Source organism: Anomalospiza imberbis, chromosome 18, assembly GCF_031753505.1.
Source record: "Anomalospiza imberbis isolate Cuckoo-Finch-1a 21T00152 chromosome 18, ASM3175350v1, whole genome shotgun sequence".
Classification (NCBI taxonomy): Eukaryota; Metazoa; Chordata; class Aves; order Passeriformes; family Viduidae; genus Anomalospiza; species Anomalospiza imberbis.
Genome location: NC_089698.1, coordinates 8,224,743 through 8,247,136, shown reverse-complemented (window position 1 = coordinate 8,247,136; position 22,394 = coordinate 8,224,743). Strand labels below are relative to the sequence as shown.

The following is a 22,394-nucleotide window of genomic DNA, read 5'->3' as shown; positions in this document are numbered from 1 at the left end:
TGCCCACAAAATGAAACCTTTTTTTTCTGGAATGATGACCTTGGGCAGATTAGAGCAGCTAGGTAAGAAATCCAGCAAGTATTTATCAAAGGCTTCTAAGACAGTGCAAACTCTAGTGAGTTCAAAAGCAAGAGACTTTCAGTCTTCATACAACTGACAGGGTCATAACGTTTCAAGAATGTCAGGAATCCATGTGGCTGTTCCATTAAACACCCCTGATTAGTGAACGTGCTGATAAACTTAGAGAGTCAGAGGTCAACATTTCGGAGCCCAAGGTACCCCAGGTATCTGAAAAAGTCTCCAGAATTCCCGTGCCTCTTGCCCAGTTAACCCCTTCCATCACGGCAGCCCTGGAGTCTTAAAAATGGGAAGAGAGTGTCTTACACACAGCATTTTCCAGACAATTCTGCAGAGATGTTGAGTTACTCCGAAAACTATGGAAAAATTACCTCAGGCACCTCCCATGGAAGTGTTCACGACAGCTGGCTGCTCTTTGATTTCAGCTCGAGCTCAGAGTCCGTAAATGCATGAAACCTGTCATCGCACTGGCCCATCCGGCTCTCTCCCCTCAGCTTTGGGTGATACCACGATGGCAGCAGGCTGTGCATGAAAATACCCCCAGAGCTATCACATTGCAAACACCACAGTGGTTTCAAAATACTCAAGAGCAGTCACACCACCCTGCCTCTGCACTGAGCTCTCTGCTCTGCTCAGGTTTTGTTGCAAGAGCTACAGCTCTCACTCCTGCCAAGTGCCTGTGGCAGGCAATTGGGAAATCTGTGACAATATGGGCTGTGTGCCCGAGTGTCGCTTTTGCAGGGCATTGGTTTAACTGCAGCACAATCAGGAGAGTCCCAGGAAGGCTGAATTATCCCAGCAGTTCCCCTGGGTGTTAGCCCATTTTCCAGGCAATTGCCCTAACTGGCAAGGCCTCTCCATGGATGTTGTTTCTGCCTCAGTCTCCCAGCAGAGATGCAGAGTTTAACTGGTCCTGCGATATATGGCTTTTCATTCCACACGCTGATTATGAGCTGCTGGAGGCACTAAGCGTTCGTGTCTGCTGAGGGCCACAGCGTGACCCCATCAGTTTCTTTGAAAATCAATAGGAAAAATGTTGGAGAATGCAAAGGAAGCAGGAACAGTCAAAGTAAAGACAAGTGATGTCCTGTAATGGCTGTAATGATTCTGAAACACGCAAGGTCACAGATAATCAGGAATCTAATTCTCCTTTGAAAGAATCTGTCAAGTTACTTCCCTACCTCAAAAACAACTGCTGATTGATGTTATTTATGGGCTAACAAACTCATTGAAGGCAATCTGAATGGAGGCTGTACAGCCTTTACTATCCAGGTGGAGTTAGATAGCCTCAGCTGTAGAAAAAAAACAGGTGAAGAGGTTTTCATTGTTGCAGTAAAACACGTGGATAGGATGTGTTTCAAAAAGTGCCAACACTGCTGCAAGCCAGAGCCACAATGCAACAGTCCTGTTAATCAAACTCTCAACAGTTTAGGCTTGAGAGATCTCCCCATTTAGCTGCTTCACTGCGCTGCAGTTGTTCAGAATTGTTGTGAAGTGGGGAAAAAAGACCCAGGAAGGATGGAGGTGCCTTGGGACTGGGCAGAAGTGTGCAGAGAAGTCAGGGCTGGGCAGGCACTTGCATGAGCCTTACAGAAGGAACCAATCTTTGGGGCTCTTTCTCTGTACATTGCTCAGTGTAGATTGCAGGTAACACCTCAGGAAGAGGACATTGAGCTCTGCAGGCTCTACCTGAGAGGATTTTGAAGCCAGTTTGCAGCAACATGCACCCTAACATGCTGGCTACAGCTGCAAAGCAGGACAATATGTATCTAACACTAAATGTCAAACCCCTTCTTCTCTACCAGTTCTACCCAGCTGCTTTTTGGCTTTATTTCAAATTGTAAAGAGCAAGGGCAGAGCTGTTTCCTGTAGGAGTGAAGAAAAAGGTTTATAACAAGCAACTGGGTCGGTTGACAAGAGGGGCTCTTTTCCCTGGACTGTGTGTGTGCTTGGAGCTGGTGGTGAGGGAGCTATGGCATGGATCCAGATCCAAAGAAACCTCCAAACAGTACAGATGCAAGGCAAATTTGGACTTCAGCACAAGTGTGGGTGTCAGCTCCAAATGTATAATGCAAAATCAACTCACAGCTCAAAGGCCAGGACCACAAGCATGGAAGTAACAACCCCACAACTCACAAATCTTGGGATTAAGCTGAATGGCAAAGTCAGCCAGCAGAAGGAAGAGGCCATATGAACCTGTCATGTAGGTATAAGTTAAATGCATTGTAACTGTGAACTGCATTCTGAGAGGTTTCTTGTAATGAGGGGTCTTAGAGTCTGTTGGGTGGGGTTTTTTTTTTAAACTGGTCCTTAATTTTTTTCACAGTTACTTCAACCTCAGCAAGCTCCTAGACCTGAGGGGAGATGGGTGGTCCTTCCAAAGAAAGAGCAGTGCAGCTACACTTTTTTTGATCATTTTAACTTCAAATATGTGAGGTATAGAAAGACCATAAGAAAATGTGGTTGCAACAAGAAGGAGAGAACATATGAAAATATGTGATGAGTGAGATGTGAAACTCAGGCAAAGATGAGATTTTGGCTGGCTCCAGCTGGGTTCAGCTGGCCCTTAGCACTGAGGATTCAATGCAATTCAAAGAAGAAATTCCAAATTCCAAAAACTGTTGTTCAAAATGAAGTTATTTCTTCAAAGTGACAGGTAAGAATTTACCTCAACTCTAATTTACACAACTTGGATGTTTAGAAAACAGAGACATGAATAGTGAGATAGACAGTAAACATTGTGAGGTCTAAACCTCTCTGTATGGTTGTGAATTACAAATTATGCATTTGCTCACATCCAGATATTATTTTTGGCAGTGAGATTGCTCATGGCATGTTATTTTGTTATCTAGATTTTTCTATCACTCGAACAAGAACTTTGAAACTGCAAATATGGTCAATATCCAGCACAGGCACAGCATGGGCAGAGCACATGAAAGTCTGTTCTGCCAGAGCAGTGCTGGGGTTCTGACAGGACGACTGTCAACAGTCAAGATCCAATCATGTCTTGTGTGTCACTTGTGTTCCTGTCCCAGCAATATCCTGTTTCATCAGCATTCACCCTTTTCTGTCCCTCCTATTATTCAAAGGTGTTTTAAAGAAAGAAGTTCTTATAAGGGGACAAGCATAACTTTCACTCCAGCATGAAACGTTTCAAGTGCTAGTGTTGCTCTGTATGTAGTAGACTCTGTCTCCTTCTCAGCACTAAAGTATCTGGAGCCCACATTTGTAGTCAAGATTTCAGGCACATTTTTGTGGCCTCATAGTTCTTATTTAGTTTTTCAAAAGAAAAAGAAAAAAGCTATTTTAATAATCTGACCTGCATTTTAATAATTTCTAATGTCTCTGGTATCCATCCAGATGTGGTTTTGCCTGCCTGACCCTCCTGTCAATACTTATTAATTTCATGACAATCTTTTCAAGTGTGTTTGGAAACAAACAGGGAAAAGTTATTCTAAGGTCAAGAATGAGCCCGGGGAGGTGAAACAGGAATGATCATGCTGACTACAATAGAGAGCATGATATTTCTGCAGCTTTTTCTATCTTGCTCTCAAAGTGAGCTCTACGCATAGATCAGCAAAGCATCCCTGAAGAGGGAAGTTGCTATCTGAGTCCTGGAGGTGAGAGGAGGAACCAAGGCATGTTACCAAAGTAAATCAGCGAGTCAGTGGCAGAACAAGGAGGACCAGGGCTTTAATCCTTCACAAGGTCTTCTGATGGACAAGTGAAACATGGATGTCTCAGTCAGGGTGAGGGCTTTGACTGCTTAAATAACTGTGCACTGGAATAGCCTGGAGGAAAATTGGTGTAGAAAAACTTGGAAGTCAAAAAGGCAGCAGGATTGGTGAGGCTGAAGTGCCCACAGTGTGCAAAGCGCTTAACCAGAATGGTAGTTTTTTGCTTTGATACACTTACCAAGTTGATGTAAACCAAAATGCTAATTATTTGAACCTAGAAACTTTCTTCGTTTTCTTTGAGAAAACCAGAGGAGGGGCAGCTTATTTTGGGGTTTCACTATTCTGCCCTGTTGGTACAGCTGGAGAGACTTCAGATCTTCAAAGGAAAAGTGGAGGAGCACCAGCCAGAGCTAGATGAAGTAAAGTCAGTAGTCCTGGATGAAGCCTGCCCCAGCTCTGTAAGCAGCTGCAGTGTTGGCAAACATGGACTCTTCTCCCTGGAGTTTCTCCTGTGGATATGAGAGTGCTTGCCATGCGGCTGGGGGGGTCTTTTTGGAGCCTTTTCAGTATGGTGAGAAGCACTTCTGAGGACAGGGCGGCCAAGCCTGGGCTGGCAGTAGCACAGAGCCTCTGCGAGGAGGCGGCGGAGTGAGCGAGGCTCCGCGGGGCTCCCCGGGCTGGCGCAGCGGGCGGGAGAGCATCCCCGGGGAAAACGCTACAGCTCGGAGCCAAGCGAGAGTACCAGGGGCTGAGCCGCTGCACCGGGGAGCGGCGTGAGGGACGGGTGGCAGCGGTGGGACGGGTGGCAGCGGTGGCAGCGGTGGGACGGGTGGCAGCGGTGGGACGGGTGACAGCGGTGGGACGGGTGACAGCGGTGGGATGGGTGGCAGCGGTGGCAGCGGTGGGACGGGTGACAGCGGTGGGATGGGTGGCAGCGGTGGGATAGGTGGCAGCGGTGGCAGCGGTGGGACGGGTGACAGCGGTGGGACGGGTGACAGCGGTGGGATGGGTGGCAGCGGTGGCAGCGGTGGGACGGGTGACAGCGGTGGGATGGGTGGCAGCGGTGGGATAAGTGGGATGGGTGGCAGCGGTGGCAGCGGTGGGATGGGTGGCAGTGGTGGCAGCGGTGGGATAGATGGCACCGGTGGGATAGGTGGCAGCGGTGGCAGCGGTGGGATGGGTGGCAGCGGTGGCAGCGGTGGGATGGGTGGCAGTGGTGGCAGCCGTGGGATAGATGGCACCGGTGGGATGGGTGGCAGCGGTGGCAGCGGTGGGATGGGTGGCAGCGGTGGGACAGGTGACAGCGGTGGCAGCGGTGGGACGGGTGACAGCGGTGGCAGCAGTGGGATGGGTGGCAGTGGTGGCAGCGGTGGAATAGATGGCACCGGTGGCAGCGGTGGGATAAGTGGGATGGGTGGCAGCGGTGGCAGCGGTGGGATGGGTGGCAGTGGTGGCAGCGGTGGGATAGATGGCACCGGTGGCAGCGGTGGGTTAAGTGGGATGGGTGGCAGCGGTGGCAGCGGTGGGACGGGTGGCAGCGGTGGGACGAGTGGCAGCGGTGGCAGCGGTGGGACGGGTGGCAGCGGTGGCAGCGGTGGCAGCGGTGGGACGGGTGGCAGCGGTGGCAGCGCGGGTCCCGCCCGTCCCCGCCGAGCGCGGCCGCGCCCCGGGGCCCGCGGGCGGCTCCCGCGGCGGCAGCGCCCCCCAGCGGCCGGCCCGGCCCATTCCCGGGGCCGGTCCCGCTCTGTCCCGGTCCCTTCCGCGCTGCTGGCACCGGTGCAGTTCCGTGCCGGAGGGCCAGGAATGGGGTGAGGCTTTCCGGACAATTTCCAAAGCGCTCCAAGCGACTCTGTGACCTGGTGGCCCCGCAGGGCTCGTGGGCGTCCGGCAGCGGGATCCCTTCAGGCCGGGGGAGCCTCTGTGTGGCCCCAGGGACCAGCCACACACATCTGTACCAGCCCAGGGGCACCCGGGGACCCAGAGTGTCCGGAGTCCCTCGGCCACGTGGGGGAGAGTCCCGACTGTGCTTTCCCGGGTGAACGAAAGTTGAAATTTCATGTTTCGTTGAGCATTCAAAGAGAAAAGGAAGGTTGGATTTTGTAGAGGGCTTTTACCAGAGGAAATTAAAAAATATGTATCTGACATATCTGAAGACTTGGTTTTAACTCGCATCCTGATTGTTCCAGATGTTCCCCAGATGTCAAAGGGAACCAGGCATTGAAAGAGCAGAATACATTTGTTTTAATATGTTCTAACTTTAATATTGCCAAAGAATTAAAAGGCCTGGGTTTGTTTTGATTTTTCCTTTCGCTAACAACTTCAATGTCTATTAATTGTCTACTAATCAAATTGAAGGTGAATTAGTTCCTTTTTATTTCAGCCAGCATGAGGTTGATACACATCCTGATCCTGGCTGCTTCCCAATCTCTTTGGGTTTGTATGGTATTGAGCAGCTCTGGGAGAAGTGCTATAAACATTGGCAACGATCGATGCACAACCACAGGGGTAAAAATAGAGAGCTGAGCTCTTCCACAAAGCGCTTATAAGAATTCATCAATCTGGGGCTTCCCTCTTTAGCTCTTCCCTTGACAGATTTCAGGATGTGTGGAAGAGCTGAAAGATGCAGGAAAGGTTGGAAACAGCTTCAGTTCACTGACCAAATCTCCTTAACAGGGCCCAGCATCCCCGGGAAGGAAGAGACAGAGCAAAGAACCCCTCCACAACTTGGGGAAAGGAGCTGCAGCTTTCAGGGGCAAAATCCCCTGGGGCAGCCCTTGCCTTCTCCCTGGGGAAAGGAGGGATGAGGGAAGGGTGTGCTTCTGCCTGGCCTGAGCCTTCTCTTCCCACTGTTTTTTCTCTTCTTTGTATTTCTGCCTAAGCGAGACATTAACGTTCATCTAAAATTTAATGCGCAAAAAAAGCACTTTTTCAAGAATCACTCAATTTTGTTCCCATTATCTCATCAGGGTGCAAGGGAACCAGGTGCTCTTAAGATTCCTAAGGTGAATTTATCAGCATTGAAGGAGATGCCATCAGTGTCCCACGCTGTTTGTAGCGTTTCGGGTCTACGGGAACTGGAACCTGAGTGACAGACTGGGCACAGGCACAGCGGTCCGCGTCGCTCGAACACAGCAGATACAACTTGTGCGCGTGTTCCCGTAGAGGGGTTTGGTGATACATGTTCTGCGCACCTGTGTGGATGAAGGAAGGGAGCATCTGTGCACCATACGGCACGGCACCAGCGGTTCCCGCGGCACAGCTTTGCACACGGGCTTCGGCAGGAAGGGTGGCGGCGCGTTGTGCCGGTGTCCTTGTGCCGGGCACTGCGAGTGACCCGAGCGGCGGCCGTGCCCAGCCCCGGGCCCGGCCCTGTCCCGCCCGGCCCCGGGCCCGGCCCTGCCCCGCCCGGCCCCGCCCGGCCCTGCCCCGCCCGGCCCCGCCCGGCCCTGCCCCGCCCGGCCCCGCCCGGCCCTGCCCCGGCCCTGCCCCGCCCGGCCCCGGGCCCGGCCCTGCCCCGCCCGGCCCCGCCCGGCCCCGGGCCCGGCCCGGCCCCGCCGCCGAGAGCCCGGGGGCGGCGCCGCCCTGCGCCGCCAGGGGGCGCTGGAGCGGGCGGGCGCCAGCCCCGGGAGGGGTCTGAGTGTGAGAGTGCGTGTGTGTATATACATATACACTTATATAAATATATATAAATATATATATGTGTGTGTGTGAGTGAGTGTTTACATGTGTGTGTATGTGTCTCTGCATGTACAGAGATGTAGGTGTGTATATGTCCGTGTATACCTGTGTCTGTCTCTGTGTGAGTGTGTATCTGTGTGCGTGAGTTTATGTGTGTAAATGTGTGTGTACACACGTGTGCCTGTGTGTGCGTGTAAATGTGTGTGTGCGCACATCTGTGTGTGTGTATGTCTGGGTGTATGTCTGTGTGTCCGTGTGTCCGCACACGTCTCTGTGTGTGTATGTCCGTGTGTCCGCACATGTCTCTGTGTGTGTATGTCTGTGTGTCCGTACATGTGTCTCTGTGTGTATGTCTGTGTGTCCGTGTGTCCGCACATCTCTGTGTGTGTATGTCCGTGTGTCCGCACATGTCTCTGTGTGTGTATGTCTGTGTGTCCATACATGTCTCTGTGTGTATGTCCGTCTGTCCGTACATGTCTCTGTGTGTGTATGTCCGTGTGTCCGCACATGTCTCTGTGTGTGTATGTCTGTGTGTCCATACATGTCTCTGTGTGTATGTCCGTCTGTCCGTACATGTCTCTGTGTGTGTATGTCTGTGTGTCCGCACATGTCTCTGTGTGTGTATGTCTGTGTGTCCGTCTGTCCGCACACGTCTCTGTGTGTGTATGTCTGTGTGTCTGTGTGTCCGCACATGTCTCTGTGTGTGTATGTCTGTGTGTCCGTCTGTCCGCACACGTCTCTGTGTGTGTATGTCTGTGTGTCCGCACATGTCTCTCTGTGTATGTCTGTGTGTCCGCACATGTCTCTGTGTGTGTGTGTCTGTGTGTCCGTCTGTCCGCACACGTCTCTGTGTGTGTATGTCTGTGTGTCCGCACACGTCTCTGTGTGTGTATGTCCGTGTGTCCGTCTGTCCGCACACGTCTCTGTGTGTGTATGTCTGTGTGTCCGCACACGTCTCTGTGTGTGTGTATACCTGTGTGTCCGTCTGTCCGCACATGTCTCTGTGTGTGTATGTCTGTGTGTCCGTACATGTCTCTGTGTGTGTATGTCTGTGTGTCCGTCTGTCCGCACACGTCTCTGTGTGTGTATGTCTGTGTGTCCGTCTGTCCGCACACGTCTCTGTGTGTGTATGTCTGTGTGTCCGTCTGTCCGCACACGTCTCTGAGTGTGTATGTCTGTGTCCGCACACGTCTCTGTGTGTGTGTGTCTGTGTGTCCGTCTGTCCGCACACGTCTCTGTGTGTGTATGTCTGTGTGTCTGTCTGTCCGCACACGTCTCTGTGTGTGTATGTCTGTGTGTCCGTCTGTCCGCACACGTCTCTGAGTGTGTATGTCTGTGTCCGCACACGTCTCTGTGTGTGTGTGTCTGTGTGTCCGTCTGTCCGCACACGTCTCTGTGTGTGTGTGTCTGTGTGTCCGTCTGTCCGCACACGTCTCTGTGTGTGTATGTCTGTGTGTCCGTCTGTCCGCACACGTCTCTGTGTGTGTATGTCTGTGTGTCCGTACATGTCTCTGTGTGTATGTCTGTGTGTCCGTCTGTCCGCACACGTCTCTGTGTGTGTGTGTCTGTGTGTCCGTCTGTCCGCACACGTCTCTGTGTGTGTATGTCTGTGTGTCCGTACATGTCTCTCTGTGTGTGTCTGTGTGTCCGTCTGTCCGCACACGTCTCTGTGTGTGTATGTCCGTCTGTCCGGACATGTCTCTGTGTGTATGTCTGTGTGTCCATACATGTCTCTGTGTGTGTATGTCCGTCTGTCCGCACACGTCTCTGTGTGTGTGTGTCTGTGTGTCCGTCTGTCCGCACACGTCTCTGTGTGTGTATGTCTGTGTGTCCCGCGCCCGCCCGCGCCGCCGCAGCCCCGTGGAGCCGCCCGCGCCTTCCGGCGCCGTGACCCGGCAGTGACGCGGCCATGGCCGCCCGCTGAGGCGCGGAGCGCGGCCGAGCCGGCGGAGCGGGGCGGGCGGCGGCTGCTCGGCGGCGGCGCCGTGCGTGTGGCGCTCGGTGGAAGCGGGTGCGTTCGTGCCCCTCGGCCGCGGGGCTGCGGGTGCCGCCGAGCTCCCTCCGCGAGCGGGCGGGCTGAGCGGCGCTCCGTCCCCTCAGGCGCGGGAGCCGCCGCGCCTCAGCTCCGCCGGCCCGTCCCCGCGGCTCCGCGCCGCAGCGGCCGAAGATGAGGACCGTGCTCATGGTGGCGGAGAAGCCGTCTCTGGCGCAGTCCATCGCCAAGATCCTCTCGAGAGGTAGGGCAGGCGGGGCGGGAGCCCGTGGCCGCCGCTGAGCCGGCGGCGCTGGGAGCGCTCTGCCGGCGCGGCCGGGGCGCGGGGATGTGCGCGGGCTGCCGGGCTTGCTGTCAGTGCGGCGAGCGTGAGGAGCGCCCTGGGCAGGGGCCTCCTGGGAACGCTGGCTTCGGACAGGTTCGTAAAAGAACGGGGTGTCCCATCACGTTCTGATTGTTTTTATGGGCTGATGCCTGTTTAATTCCAATAAAGGAATCTAGTTTCAATATTTTGTATAGCTCTGGAGTGCCTTAGAGCACGCGGTGTCTGGAAAGTGCCAATCAAGTAGCAAGTGGCTGTTCTGAGATTTGTGAAGTGAAAGTTTCATAAATCTGGAAAATAAAATTATTAGAAAGTGTGTGTTCTAGAAAACTAGCTGTATTTTTGTAAGGTTTCGTGGTGGGAGGGAAAAGCTGGTGGAGATCATGGATAGTTTAATTTGAAGATGAAATATACTTTAGGAAAGCCCTGAATTGATACTTAATGAAATGAAAGTTTGATCAATGAGTAGAGTTTTGTGATCAGAAAAACCCTAGCTGTAAGATCTAAGGAAAGGAGGATGTAATTTCACACAGAACTATTTGTTTCACTAGCTGTTTTTTTTTTACCTCATTTATATTTGAAAATACTCTGTTTTCACAGGGAACATGTCCTCTCGCAAGGGACTCAACGGTGCGTGCTCTGTGCACGAGTACACCGGGTCCTTCATAGGACAGAGTGCCCACTTCAAGATGACATCGGTGTGTGGTCACGTCATGACTTTGGATTTCATAGGTATTTGCCTGCTCATCAGATGTTTTAACTAATATGGCTTGTAGAGCTGCCAGGTCCTCCAGAGAAATCTAAGAGGTCTCTTGGTATACAGTAAAGCAAGATCTGTTAGTGTAGAAAATTTTCCATACATATTTTGAAAGCCAAGTGTTTTGCAAAGTGAAGCTGTTTGTTTTATAAATATTTCTTCAGAGCTCCACTTAATATACTTTTGCTTTTCAGGAAAATATAACAGCTGGGACAAAGTGGATCCAGCAGAACTTTTTAGTAAAGCTCCCACAGAAAAGAAAGAAGCTAATCCCAAACTGACCATGGTGAAATTTTTACAGGTATTCTTTCTTATGAGTAGTATTTAGAGTTTCCATTTTCTATGTTCCTAAATAAGAATTCCTCCAGGGAGTAGCTTTTTGTCTCAGTTAGATCTACTTTATTAACATAGTATAATTTTTTTTTCTTTGCTGGTTCTTACACTGTCCGAAATCTTTGTTAAATTCACCTTTCCCGTTGCCTTCCGAGTTTTTTTACAGCTGATATCCTGCTTCTCAGAATTGGAGCACTGGATGCAAGTTTAGCTTTAACAGCAAGTGTAAGGCACAACTTATAAATGCCTTCTTTAAAATAAGTCTGTGTTGGTTACTGTTCACACTTCACACACCCTGCTGAAACCAGAAAAAGAAATATATAGGTAGGGAGGGGGGAGGTGTTTTTTTGAGTTGCTGAAGAACTGTGCTGATTTTTCTCACAGGTGGAGGGAAGAGGCTGTGATTGTATTGTCTTGTGGTTGGATTGTGATAAGGAAGGAGAAAACATCTGTTTTGAAGTAAGGTTTCCATTTTTAAGACTCACAGTACCATAATATATGTCTGACAAGACTATCAATGCATTGTTTTATGAGTGTAAACTTGAATAAAGTTTTAAAGGCATAGAGGGCCTTGGTGGGAAAACCCACATGCTTTGAACTCTGTAAGATGTCAGTTAAAGAGTATAAATAAATTTCAGAGGTGTTGCTCATCTCAGATGAAACATCAGGCCTCTTAAATGTTAGAACATTCCAGTGCTTCAAGAATTGGCCTGTATTTCACAGCTGGAGTAGTTATTTTTATGTCCTTATAAAACTTCATCTGTTGTCTTTTGTTTGTTAAGCAATTAGATTCCTTAGAGCACAGAAACTGCTTGCAAGTGTAGGCATACTGCAGAAATTTTGCTTCTGCACATAAAAATGAAACACATAGAACAAAAAGAGAACACATAGAACAAAAACTTTGCTAAGATTTTTTTCAACATCCTATTCTCAGAAGCCTTCACGGAAGAGTATTTCTTTGGAGATTTTCTTTAGATTAAAGAAACATGTTTTATGAAGTGATTATTGTAAGTTCTTTATATGCCCCTGTATCATTACTTGTGCCTTAGCAAAGAGTAGAATAAACCCAGATAGACACTGGTACACGTTCACCAAAAGGTGCTGCAGCTGCAGTGGTGAATGTCTTTGCCCTTAGGCAAAAATACTGATTTGCTCCCAGCAGTTGCTGTATAGTAAATAAACCCTTCAGTTTTGTTAATTCTTCATATGCTTTTGAGTGGATGGACAAATACTGCTCTGGCTTATCAATTAATGACATCTTGCTGAATTAAGAAAGCAGTGACACAGAAACAAATATTTTGTGGAGAGTGGTTTTTTTTTATCTTTAGAGAGAAAGCCTTTATCTTTCAAATCCTCTTTAAGTATGCTTCTGATTTTCCCTAGGTTCTTGATGCTGTTCTTCCTGTCATGAACAAGCCTCGTGGCACGGAGAGGACGATTTACAGAGCTAAATTCAGTTCCATCACCGACACAGACATCTGCAATGCCATGAATCACTTGGGAGAGCCCAATCGCAACGAAGCTCTGTCCGTGGATGCCCGCCAGGAGCTGGATCTGAGGATTGGCTGTGCCTTCACAAGGTGACAGCACAGACTGCAGACGGTTTTGTCAAAGGTTCAGGAGTGGCTCTGTGCCTTCGTGGTTTAACCCCAGCCAAGCCCCACACAGCCACTCATTGCCTCCCCACCCCTGGGGTGGATGGGTAGAAGTAGGAAAACTCATGGCTTGAGATAAAAAAGACAGTTTAATAGGTAAAAAAAAGCTGCACACACAAGCAAAGCAAAATGAGGAATCAATTCACCACTTCTCAGGGGCAGGCAGGTGTTCAGCCATCCCCAGGAAAGCTGGGCTCCATCACCATAATGTATACTTGGGAAGACAAATACCATTGCCTCAAGAGTTCCCCCTTCATCCATGTTCCCCCGGCTTTATATGCTAACCATGATGTCATATGATCTGGAATATTCCTGGGGTCAGCTGTCCTGGCTGTGTCCCCTCCCAGCTTCTTGTGAGGCAAAATGATTATGTCTTAATTAGCTGTAAGAGATGGTGTTTCTCAGAATGATTATGTCTTAATTAGCTGTAAGAGATGGTGTTTCTCAGAATGCTCTTTTCCTAATTCCTGAATTATTTCATTGATTACTCATCTTTTGTGCATGTATGATGACAAAAACTTCTGCTTTTCATGGGAACTAGGATATTAATGTATCCATTCCTCATTTGTTTCCCCCCCACACCCCGCCCTCCTCTCAGGTTCCAGACTAAATATTTTCAGGGGAAATACGGGAATTTAGACAGCTCCCTCATCTCATTTGGGCCATGTCAGACCCCAACACTTGGATTCTGTGTTGAGAGGCATGACAAAATCCAGTCATTTAAGCCTGAGACCTACTGGGTGTTGCAAGCTAAAGTAAGTTTTACAGTGCTTGATTTTACAAAAGAAGTGCATTTGTATTTTGTTCATTCATAATTCCGTAGCTGCTGACAAGAATTCACAATGCCTATAGTTTACTCATGTGTTCTCATTCTGTTCACATGTGTGTCACCACTCTCAAGAACAGATTCCAGAATGTCAGTTTTGTATTAAAGTGCTTATTGTCTGCTGCTTATAAGAATTCTTCAGTGCTAATCATCTAAGCTTAGATTCTGCCAAAAAAACTACTTAAAATGGTTCTCTTTTGTTCCCTGGGGTCCTTGGACTGACTGTTGTTAATTTGAATCCAGGAATTAATTAGCCTGCCAACAAACATTGGCATTGCTGGCAATTGGAATTTTAAAGCAAATTAAATGCTCATTGTGTTAATTGGCAATTGAGTCCTCAGAGTACTTTGGCAGCTTGGAGTGGTTTTACAGCCTCACTGCTGTCCAAGCTCTGAGAGCAAACCAACAGGGTTTTATGGCTTGTGATCACAAGGGTTTTTTAAGCAAATGAGAGATTCATGGTAAAAAGTTGCCAATTTTGTATTTTAATATTTTAAAAGTAAAAAAAAAAAAAAAGATGAAATCTGGCATCTGCTGTCATCTATTGTGATGTGTCTTGTGTGTCATGCTAGGAAACACTTGGTGCTGTTTACAGAGGGGTTTGTGCTCTCTCGTGTTGGTCACTTCATACCAACTTTTGTTCATGGGGCTGACAACATGACCTAGTTACAGTTTAATACAAATGATTGATTCTGCTAAATCAAAATGGTAGATTTTGAATTTCTGCCCATTTCAGTCTTTACTGTTCCCAGCACTGAACAAGGACAGCATTTCAGTTCAGTCAGGAATAATTCTGGTCATTCCCCAGACCTCCAAGTGCTCCATCCTTTGCAAAAACCCCCCCAAAAAAAGAGTAACACTGCATGTTTGAGCACTGGCGTCCTGGTGTGGGTTTGTCCTAAATTTGTCCTTACAAATCCTATATGTCCTAGGATTTGCTTGCTGGACTTTTGTTGGTAATATGCATTCTCACACTTCTAGGAGTAGAGTTGGTGGGAATTAATTTTTTTTTTTGTCCAATAGGTGAACCCAGAAAAAGAAAGTTCTCTCACTTTGGATTGGGATAGAGTGAGGGTGTTTGATCGTGAGGTTGCTCAAATGTTCCTGAATATAACAAAGATGGCAAAAGAAGCAAAGGTAAGAATATTTACCAAGTGCCAGTAGATCCATATTTCATATAAAGGAAATACAATTTAATATTTCATTTGCTGACTATTGAGACTTTTGGTTGTTTTTGTTAAAGAGAGTAGAATATCTATTTTGGTTTTTACTTCATTCAGTTTTGTGTAAATGAGAGTAAAAGGCAAGAGTTTTTTTTATTGTAGATTGTACTGTGCGGGTGTGGTCATCTCAGCAGAAGCCTCTTCTTAGTATTGACTTTGGAAATGCTCGTCACTCATGACAGGAACTCTTCATTACTAAACCTGCTAGGAAATACTGTTCAGATGTCTCCAAGCAGACCTCTTATTTCCCATGAGACATGGAATAAATTGGAATTCAATTATGTGTAGGGTAATATTCCTGCAGTTAAATATTTAATTTTGTGTATGGTAAAGTCTTTATAGCCAGTTAACATCTAACTCTGCTCTGTTCGATACATCTTTGACAGTGTGTTTGGATTTAAGTGCTTATAGACATCAAGCTTCAAAGACTGCTTGAAGCTTTTAAAAATCTGCATTCTTATAGTTAGGACTGTTGCTTGTAATGAGCACTAAATCCTTGTAGCACAGAAAGTAGGTGCAGGGACTTTCAGACTTTAATTTTAGAACTTGATAAAATTATCTCCAGTCAGATTTTCTGAAGTAAAAATATACTGGTGGTTACTGTTTTAAGAGAACAAAGCAGATATTACAAGAATAGACAATGGTAGGTATGATATATATTTATAGACATGATTAAAATTGTGCATTTACCAAATGTCAGGAGTTTTACTGTGAAAATGCTCTTTTCTAGGTAGAATCTGTGAGTAAAAAAGAGAAGGTGAAGCAGAGACCACTGGCTCTGAATACAGTAGAAATGCTCCGAGTGGCCAGTGCTGCTTTAGGTAGGTACAAAAGTTCAGATTTTCACACTGTTTTAAAGCAAAATAATTTGGCCTCTCAAACAAAACAAATAATACATCATTTTGGGCAATGGATCAAGTTTAGAAAGCTGTTTGTCAAAAGTGAAACGTTTGGCAAGATCAAGGTGACAAAAGTCATATGGAAAGGACAAACCATAATATATTTGAATTCTTGGGTAAGGTGTACATCCAGGTGCATCCAGGTAATCACAGGGATGTGTATATGATTTTTTGTTTCCTCCTGTCCCCTCTCAGGAATGGGTCCCCAACATGCCATGCAAATAGCAGAACGTCTTTACACTCAGGGTTATATCAGCTACCCTCGAACAGAAACTACACATTATCCAGAAAACTTTGACCTGAAAGGATGTTTGAGACAGCAAGCCAATAACCCTTACTGGGCAGAAACTGTGAGTACATGAAGCAAAAGCTGTACTGTCATTCTCTAGTCTGTTTCTGACTAGATCTTGCTTGGTGTATTATGACCTATAGGCCTTCAGAAACTTTAAATATCTCTAGTTTCTTTTATTTATGTTGTATTGTTATGGATTTGATGTGAGTAAGGCATTTCTTTCTTCACCCAGGTAAAAGTATTGCTATCAGAAGGCATCAATCGTCCAAGGAAAGGCCATGATGCAGGAGACCATCCTCCCATCACCCCAATGAGAGCTGCAACAGAAGCAGAATTAGGTACAGACAAATTCAGTAGTATTGGGACACTGTGTGAGGAAATCAGTCCCTTGAGGTGTAAGGTGCCAGTTTCAAAATCACTGAGCTGCAACAGAAAATAAAATTATTTGAATGGCAAGAAGTGAAGAGAGAGCAAACTAGGTCCTTACTGAAACTTCTGGTGGCAGTGAAGTTCAGAGCTGCTTCAGCAATTGATCCTTGGGACTGTAGTACTGCCAAGGAAAAGAAAACAACTTAATGCATACATTCCTAGGAGAAATTTGTCCCAGGATAGTAGCTTCCAAGTACTGAAATTTGATTATATTTTGTGGCTGAGGTGTTGTTTCTCCCCAGGTGGAGACGGGTGGCGACTGTATGAGTACATAACTCGGCACTTCATTGCCACTGTCAGTGCTGACTGCAAGTACCTACAAACCACCATTTCCTTCAGTATTGGCCCTGAAAGATTTACCTGTGTTGGAAAGGTGGTAACTTCACCAGGTAAGACAAATCAGAAGAAAGTATTAGATGCAGATGAATTTTTTTCCTCATTAATACACTGAATGGATATGAAAGTGAAGCTTTGGGGACAAGTGCAATTGTGAAGACTTTTGTGAGCTCTCAAAACCAGAGACCAAATATTGTCCTAATTTTCATACTTCAATTATGATAGAAAAAGTGTTATTTTTCATGTAGTAGTCTCAAATATTTAATTTGCCACTGTGAAGACCAGTCTTTTTACAAACAGTAAATGCCTTTTGGGGGATAAATTACACAAAGGCAGAAGTTTTTCCTTGGACCTCTGTAAAAAGAATGTAGCAGCACTACTGAGGCTTTTATGGTAAACTGGCAAGCTATTTATTTCTTTACCTACAGGGTTCACAGAAATTATGCCATGGCACAGCATCCCATTAGAAGAGAGCCTTCCCCACTGTGAGAAAGGAGATCTTTTTCCGATTGGTGAAATAAAGTTGCTGGAAAAGCAAACCAGCCCTCCTGATTACCTGACAGAAGCAGAACTGATCACTCTGATGGAAAAGCATGGCATTGGTAGGAGCTTGTGTAACTTACATTGTTCTGCAGTACATCCACCAAGAGTGCAGAGTCTGAGTCACTCCTCTGCACTGTCTCTGTCAGTGACGAGCTCTCAGTATTCATTTGGATGTGTACAGTGATCATCTCTTCCCTTTTAAACCACCATGCCCATAGCTCCCCTCAGCAGATGGTAGATTTTTTCTTCCCCCACGTTCCTTTCCCTTTCTTATCCTTATTTTTAGTAGTTTCTGGTTTTTGGCCAAACATTTCTGGCCAAAGCAGTATCCTTTCATAAAACATCCCTGTCACTTCTCTGTCAGAAAAAGCTGATGTGTGGAACGAAGCACCTTCTCATTCTTAGGAATGATTTCTTGTCTTCACAGCTTGCTTTAGCTTTGCTCTCTTCAGAAATCCTTCTGTATCTTATTATACAACTTACCACAATTCTACTTTCCTTTATCCGTCTGACTTGTTTCTTTTAATGTATTTTCATGAATTTGCCCTGTCAGAGCAAACACAATCTCTTACTCTACTGTGTTTTTCCAGAGTAAATAACTGTAACAATAGGTGTCTTCCCAATAGTAATTCCTTGGAAGAGATGAAAGGATTAAGGTTAAACCATATGTTTCAGACTTACCAGAATTGCAAAGGAACTTCAGAGTTACTAGAGAGGGAGAAGTTATGCACTGGAAGTTGGGTAACATTAAGAAGGTATCTGAATTTAAGCAGTCTTTGGAGCCCTGTAATTTTACATTAAACCAGAGAAGCCAGAAGTGAGTCATTTGATGAAAAGTCTGTTTTATTCAGGGTGGATATATTGTTTTCCTTTGTGTGGCAGGAACTGATGCCAGTATTCCAGTCCACATTAACAACATTTGCCAGCGAAACTATGTCACAGTGGAGAGTGGTCGAAGACTAAAGCCTACAAACCTTGGCATTGTTCTGGTTCATGGCTATTACAAAATAGGTCAGTTAAATGCTCTTCCCTTTTCCATCCCCTTCCCTTCCTTTCCCTTTACTGTATCAAAGGCTGATGTCAATGTGTAACATTTCTGTCTCATAGAAAGCTTATTTTGATGTCAGTTTATGTGTGAATGGTTTCCTACCTCCATTTTTGACCTTTCATTGCTGCTGTCTCTGGTTTCCTTTAGATGCAGAATTGGTTCTTCCTACAATCCGCAGTGCTGTAGAGAAGCAGCTCAACTTAATAGCTCTGGGTAAAGCAAATTATCATCAGGTCCTGGAGCACACCCTTGACATTTTCAAAAGGAAATTTCACTATTTTGTGGATTCTATTGCAGGTAAAACTTTCTACATGTGAAGTTCCCTACAATTACTTAGTTGTTGCATAGCAAATAAGTATATATTAGGCTCCTTTCAGAGGTTTAGGCTTTCTGAAAAGTTGTGCCAGGAATGGAAGTTTCCAGTCAAATTAATTTGCTCTCCAAAGGGAGATGGACTGAATCATGTCTCCAAAGCTCTACTTCAAGTTTATTTTGTGCCTGTGCAAGTGGTGAGTTTTTGAAAACTTGAGGTTAGCTGAACCAGTATGTTTGTGCATGCTTAGTGCAAAATGCTGTGTATTTGTCTTTGTAGACAAGGAAGAGCATTGTGAGTAAAATATTTTAATTCTCACTTCTTCACAGGTCTAGAGATGATTTTGTGCAAAGTTTCCTCTTAAGAACTAGAATTCTAATCTAAGTGTGATTATTCCTTTTGCAGGTATGGATGAACTGATGGAAGTGTCTTTTTCACCCTTGGCTGCCACAGGCAAACCCCTTTCCCGCTGTGGTAAATGCCATCGTTTCATGAAGTATATTCAGGTCAGTTTACCTCATACTTGGAATTTGAATTTCATTTGCTGGGGGGCATTGAGTATAAACTTCTTTTCTATTGGACTTGGCTTCAAATGTGGTCATCACGAGTGCCTTTCTAAAACAAAAAGGCTGATAGGATTTGGCCTTGGGGAACAAACCAGAGAGCGGTTCCAGCTGGATTTACCACAAGTTGTAAACTCTGTTGACCCTGCAGTTGTTCAGGAGATTTGTGTTCTGTTTCCAGGCCAAGCCGAGTCGCCTGCACTGCTCTCACTGTGATGACACCTACAGTCTCCCCCAGAATGGTACCATTAAACTCTACAAGGAGTTACGTTGTCCCCTGGATGACTTTGAGCTGGTTCTGTGGTCATCTGGATCCAGAGGAAAGAGCTATCCACTATGTCCATACTGTTACAATCATCCTCCCTTCAGGGACATGAAAAAAGGTAGGAGTTGTGCAAGCATGCAGGCATCATCCTCACTTGAAATAAATTAGGTACAGTCTATACAATGGGCTTTTTAGGAGTTTTAAAATCAGTGTTGCTTAGTATAAAATGTTCAAATTAGGTTCTACATACCTAAAATTCCCATTAAACTTACTGACCAAAATGTATTAACAAATTTTTGAAGTTTTTTTTTCATAGAAGAAGTAAGAAAATAATTTACCTGCATGCACTGTAGATGACCTTCACAACACTCAGCATGCAGTGAAAGACACCAAGATACTGATGCCTTGAAAATTTGAGTAGGCTTGGATAGGAGTATAAACAAAGACCAGGTCTTGGGAATGTTTTGGTAGAGATAAATGTGTTAAAAGCTGTTGAAGGATATAAGAAGAGGTAGAGGTTGCAGTTAGTTTAGTAACTGTGGGACTGAAACGTAAAGTAGCGCACTGAAGCTTTTCAGCATCTTTTTATTACCATCTTTTAATTAAAAATATCTTGGACCAACAGTGAGTAGTTCAAGTATAAAGTAACAGTTAGGCAGGAGCCATACATTTAATTGAAAATGTAGTGAGTTTTCATCACTAAACTGTCTGTACTGTACAGTGGCAGTATATGGCAATTCTGAAAAGCATTATAGGAGAATTTTTCAATAGGGGATTATTCTGAAACTGTGAAGAGGCAAGTTGCCGTTTTGGGAGCAGTTCCATTCTTCAGTGATTTAGAAAATCTGCAGTATACTCAAGTGTCTCTGGCTTGTGTGTCTCACTTCCTTCAAACCGGGTAGTGTGAGTAGTGAGATAAAGGGTGGTATGGTTTCACTCTTCTTCCCCAGGAATGGGCTGTAATGAGTGCACCCACCCCACGTGCCAGCATTCCCTTAGCATGCTTGGAATTGGGCAGTGCGTGGAGTGTGAGAACGGGGTTCTGGTGCTGGACTCCACGTCTGGTCCCAAGTGGAAGATGGCCTGCAACAAATGCAACGTGATCGTGCACTTCTTCGAGAACGCCCACAAGGTCCGGGTGTCGCCCGAGACGTGCGACTTGTGTGAGGCGGCGCTCGTGGACGTGGATTTTAACAAAGCCAAATCTCCCTTACCTGGCGATGAGACCCAGCATTCAGGCTGTGTGTTCTGTGACCCCGTGTTTCAGGATCTGGTGGAGCTGAAACACGCGGCCATGAGGCACCCCATGCACCGTGGGGGACAAGGGAAGAGGCAAGGGCGGGGAAGGGGCAAAGGCCGGAGACCTGGGGGAAGACTCAACCCAAAGAAACCCAAGGACAAAATGGCAGCTCTGGCTGCTTACTTTGTATAATGGCCACACAACAGGAAAATAAACTTCTTATAAAAATGTGTTTCTCTTTGAGTTCATTTTTAAGTATCTTTGATGTTTCACTGCTTTCCTGTTCTTAGAACAGTTAAACACCTTAGGTTGCTCCCAAAACAAACTATTCTGGATTATCCATCAGTAACTGAGTAAGCCTTAAAGCTTTTAATTTGGATTCATAGATACAATTAGAGTTCACAAACAGTAGGGAGACTCAAGAAGTCTGCTTGGACTGTTAACTGTGGCTAATAGTAAGGAAATGGAATTTGTCTCTTCTGACATTTCTGGGGCCTTTGTCAGCAATGCAAGTGCCAGGAATATAAGAACTGATTAAGATCAGTGTCATGCTGCCATAGTCTTTAAGTATGGCAGGAGACTTGCTTCATCTGACTTTGAATCTTCAAAAATAAGAAATTATTAGTAGCTGTCAGATTTTTAAATTGCATCTGCAATAGCAAGAGCACTGCTTCAAGTCTGTCATTCTGCTGCATAAGAGAATGATGCCAACAGACATACAAAATGGAAATTATAAATGTGAAGGGGAATATCAGCTTTGAGCAGCGATTCCCAAATTATGGCCTGTGCAGACCAGTTAGTATCTCATGGTCAATGGGGCCCAGTTAAATGAGACCTCCTCCTGCTGCTGAAAGACAGATTGAGTATCCATGCTGGTTTATTCCTCTGTGGTCACACAGCAGATCATGTCTGACAAAGTACAGTTTGTCCTGTCTGTTCCTTGAATTGTCCTTTCAGTGGTGGTTAGTTTTGGTGTCAAAAGGCGGCTGTCCTGCTTTCGTGTGGAGCTGTTTCTAACCACTGCAGCACTGGGTGCCACATTGCAAAATCTCATTGTACAAATATATAATACTCTCTCCTTTCCTTCCATGGACTCATGACTGAGCATGTCTGGTAATCTGCTCAAGTACAATTTGTGTCATCTGTAGCCCCAAAACAGTTTCAGCACTAATTGTGGTCAGATGGGAGGTGCAAAGGCTGCTGCATTTCAACACAGAATGTGGAGAGAGCGACCTGACATGGGATGCACAGGCAACAGAGAGGGAAAACAAGTCCCTGCAAAGGTAATTTACAACTCTGCTGTTTTAGTTGGCACAGTGTGTGCATTTACTGAACCAGAGAACACAGCCCAAATACCACAACACCAAGCCTGTTCCTCTGATCAAATGTTTGTTTATACACTTACAGCTCAAACTTGAACTATGTTTTACAGTACTGCTTAGAAGATCCAGCCATAGGTAGAAGATTTTTTTTCTGTAGTTCTTTTAGTTCTTTTTTGTAAAAGCAGGTTTGAGCAAATAGCTTCTTTTCATGAAGAACTACAACATTGTTTTAAAAATCAAGTTGATGTGGTGCCTCAGAATCGTAGGTGTTGGCATAAACTACGACAGCTTCCAGGGTGCTCGTACTGATTCAGCTGTTCAAGTGCTCTCGTAGCTGTAGCCTGGTTTGTACACCAGGAACTGTTCTGAACATGCCTGTGTGCCCAGCTGGCTGCTGCTGCTGCTGCCTGGGATTTCTGTGATGCTTGGAGATGATCCTGGAAGTGTGGGAAACCTGTCACTGGTCGTTCTCCATGGCTTCCCAACTATGTGGAATGCTTTCCTCTTCCTCCAAGCATGGCTTTTGCTTTGGTTATTTGCAGACAAACTTTTGGTTGTAAAATCTCTTTGCACCCTTCCCATTTGTATGTATCTCTGTGCAT

The 22,394-nt window shown here is 46.0% G+C and overlaps 1 protein-coding gene and 1 long non-coding RNA gene across 2 annotated transcripts; one reads left to right on the top strand and one right to left on the bottom strand.

The window, feature by feature from the left end:
• The first annotated feature begins 9,433 nt into the window (after window positions 1–9,433).
• On the top strand, window positions 9,434–20,702 carry TOP3B (DNA topoisomerase III beta). Its single transcript, XM_068208853.1, has 17 exons — window positions 9,434–9,670; window positions 10,349–10,480; window positions 10,700–10,806; window positions 11,223–11,297; window positions 12,222–12,418; window positions 13,092–13,248; window positions 14,343–14,456; window positions 15,273–15,363; window positions 15,637–15,791; window positions 15,966–16,071; window positions 16,405–16,551; window positions 16,927–17,100; window positions 17,924–18,052; window positions 18,237–18,386; window positions 18,808–18,908; window positions 19,147–19,348; window positions 20,181–20,702. Exons 1-17 carry the CDS (start codon window positions 9,601–9,603, stop codon window positions 20,660–20,662), a joined length of 2,589 nt encoding a protein of 862 aa, XP_068064954.1. The 5' UTR covers window positions 9,434–9,600; the 3' UTR covers window positions 20,663–20,702.
• Window positions 15,892–18,312, bottom strand: LOC137484747 (uncharacterized). Its single transcript, XR_011005005.1, has 2 exons — window positions 18,192–18,312; window positions 15,892–16,283 (listed from the first exon to the last, which is right to left on the bottom strand). It is a non-coding gene; the product is annotated as an uncharacterized lncRNA (long non-coding RNA).
• Window positions 20,703–22,394: the final 1,692 nt, after the last annotated feature.

Coding starts and splice junctions, on each gene's coding strand:
- TOP3B (XM_068208853.1), top strand. CDS start 9,601: ATGAGGACCGTGCTCATGGTGGCGGAGAAGCCGTCTCTGGCGCAGTCC. Junction 18,387..18,807: donor TTTTGTGGATTCTATTGCAG/GTAAAACTTTCT, acceptor TTCCTTTTGCAG/GTATGGATGAACTGATGGAA. Junction 19,349..20,180: donor CTTCAGGGACATGAAAAAAG/GTAGGAGTTGTG, acceptor CTTCTTCCCCAG/GAATGGGCTGTAATGAGTGC.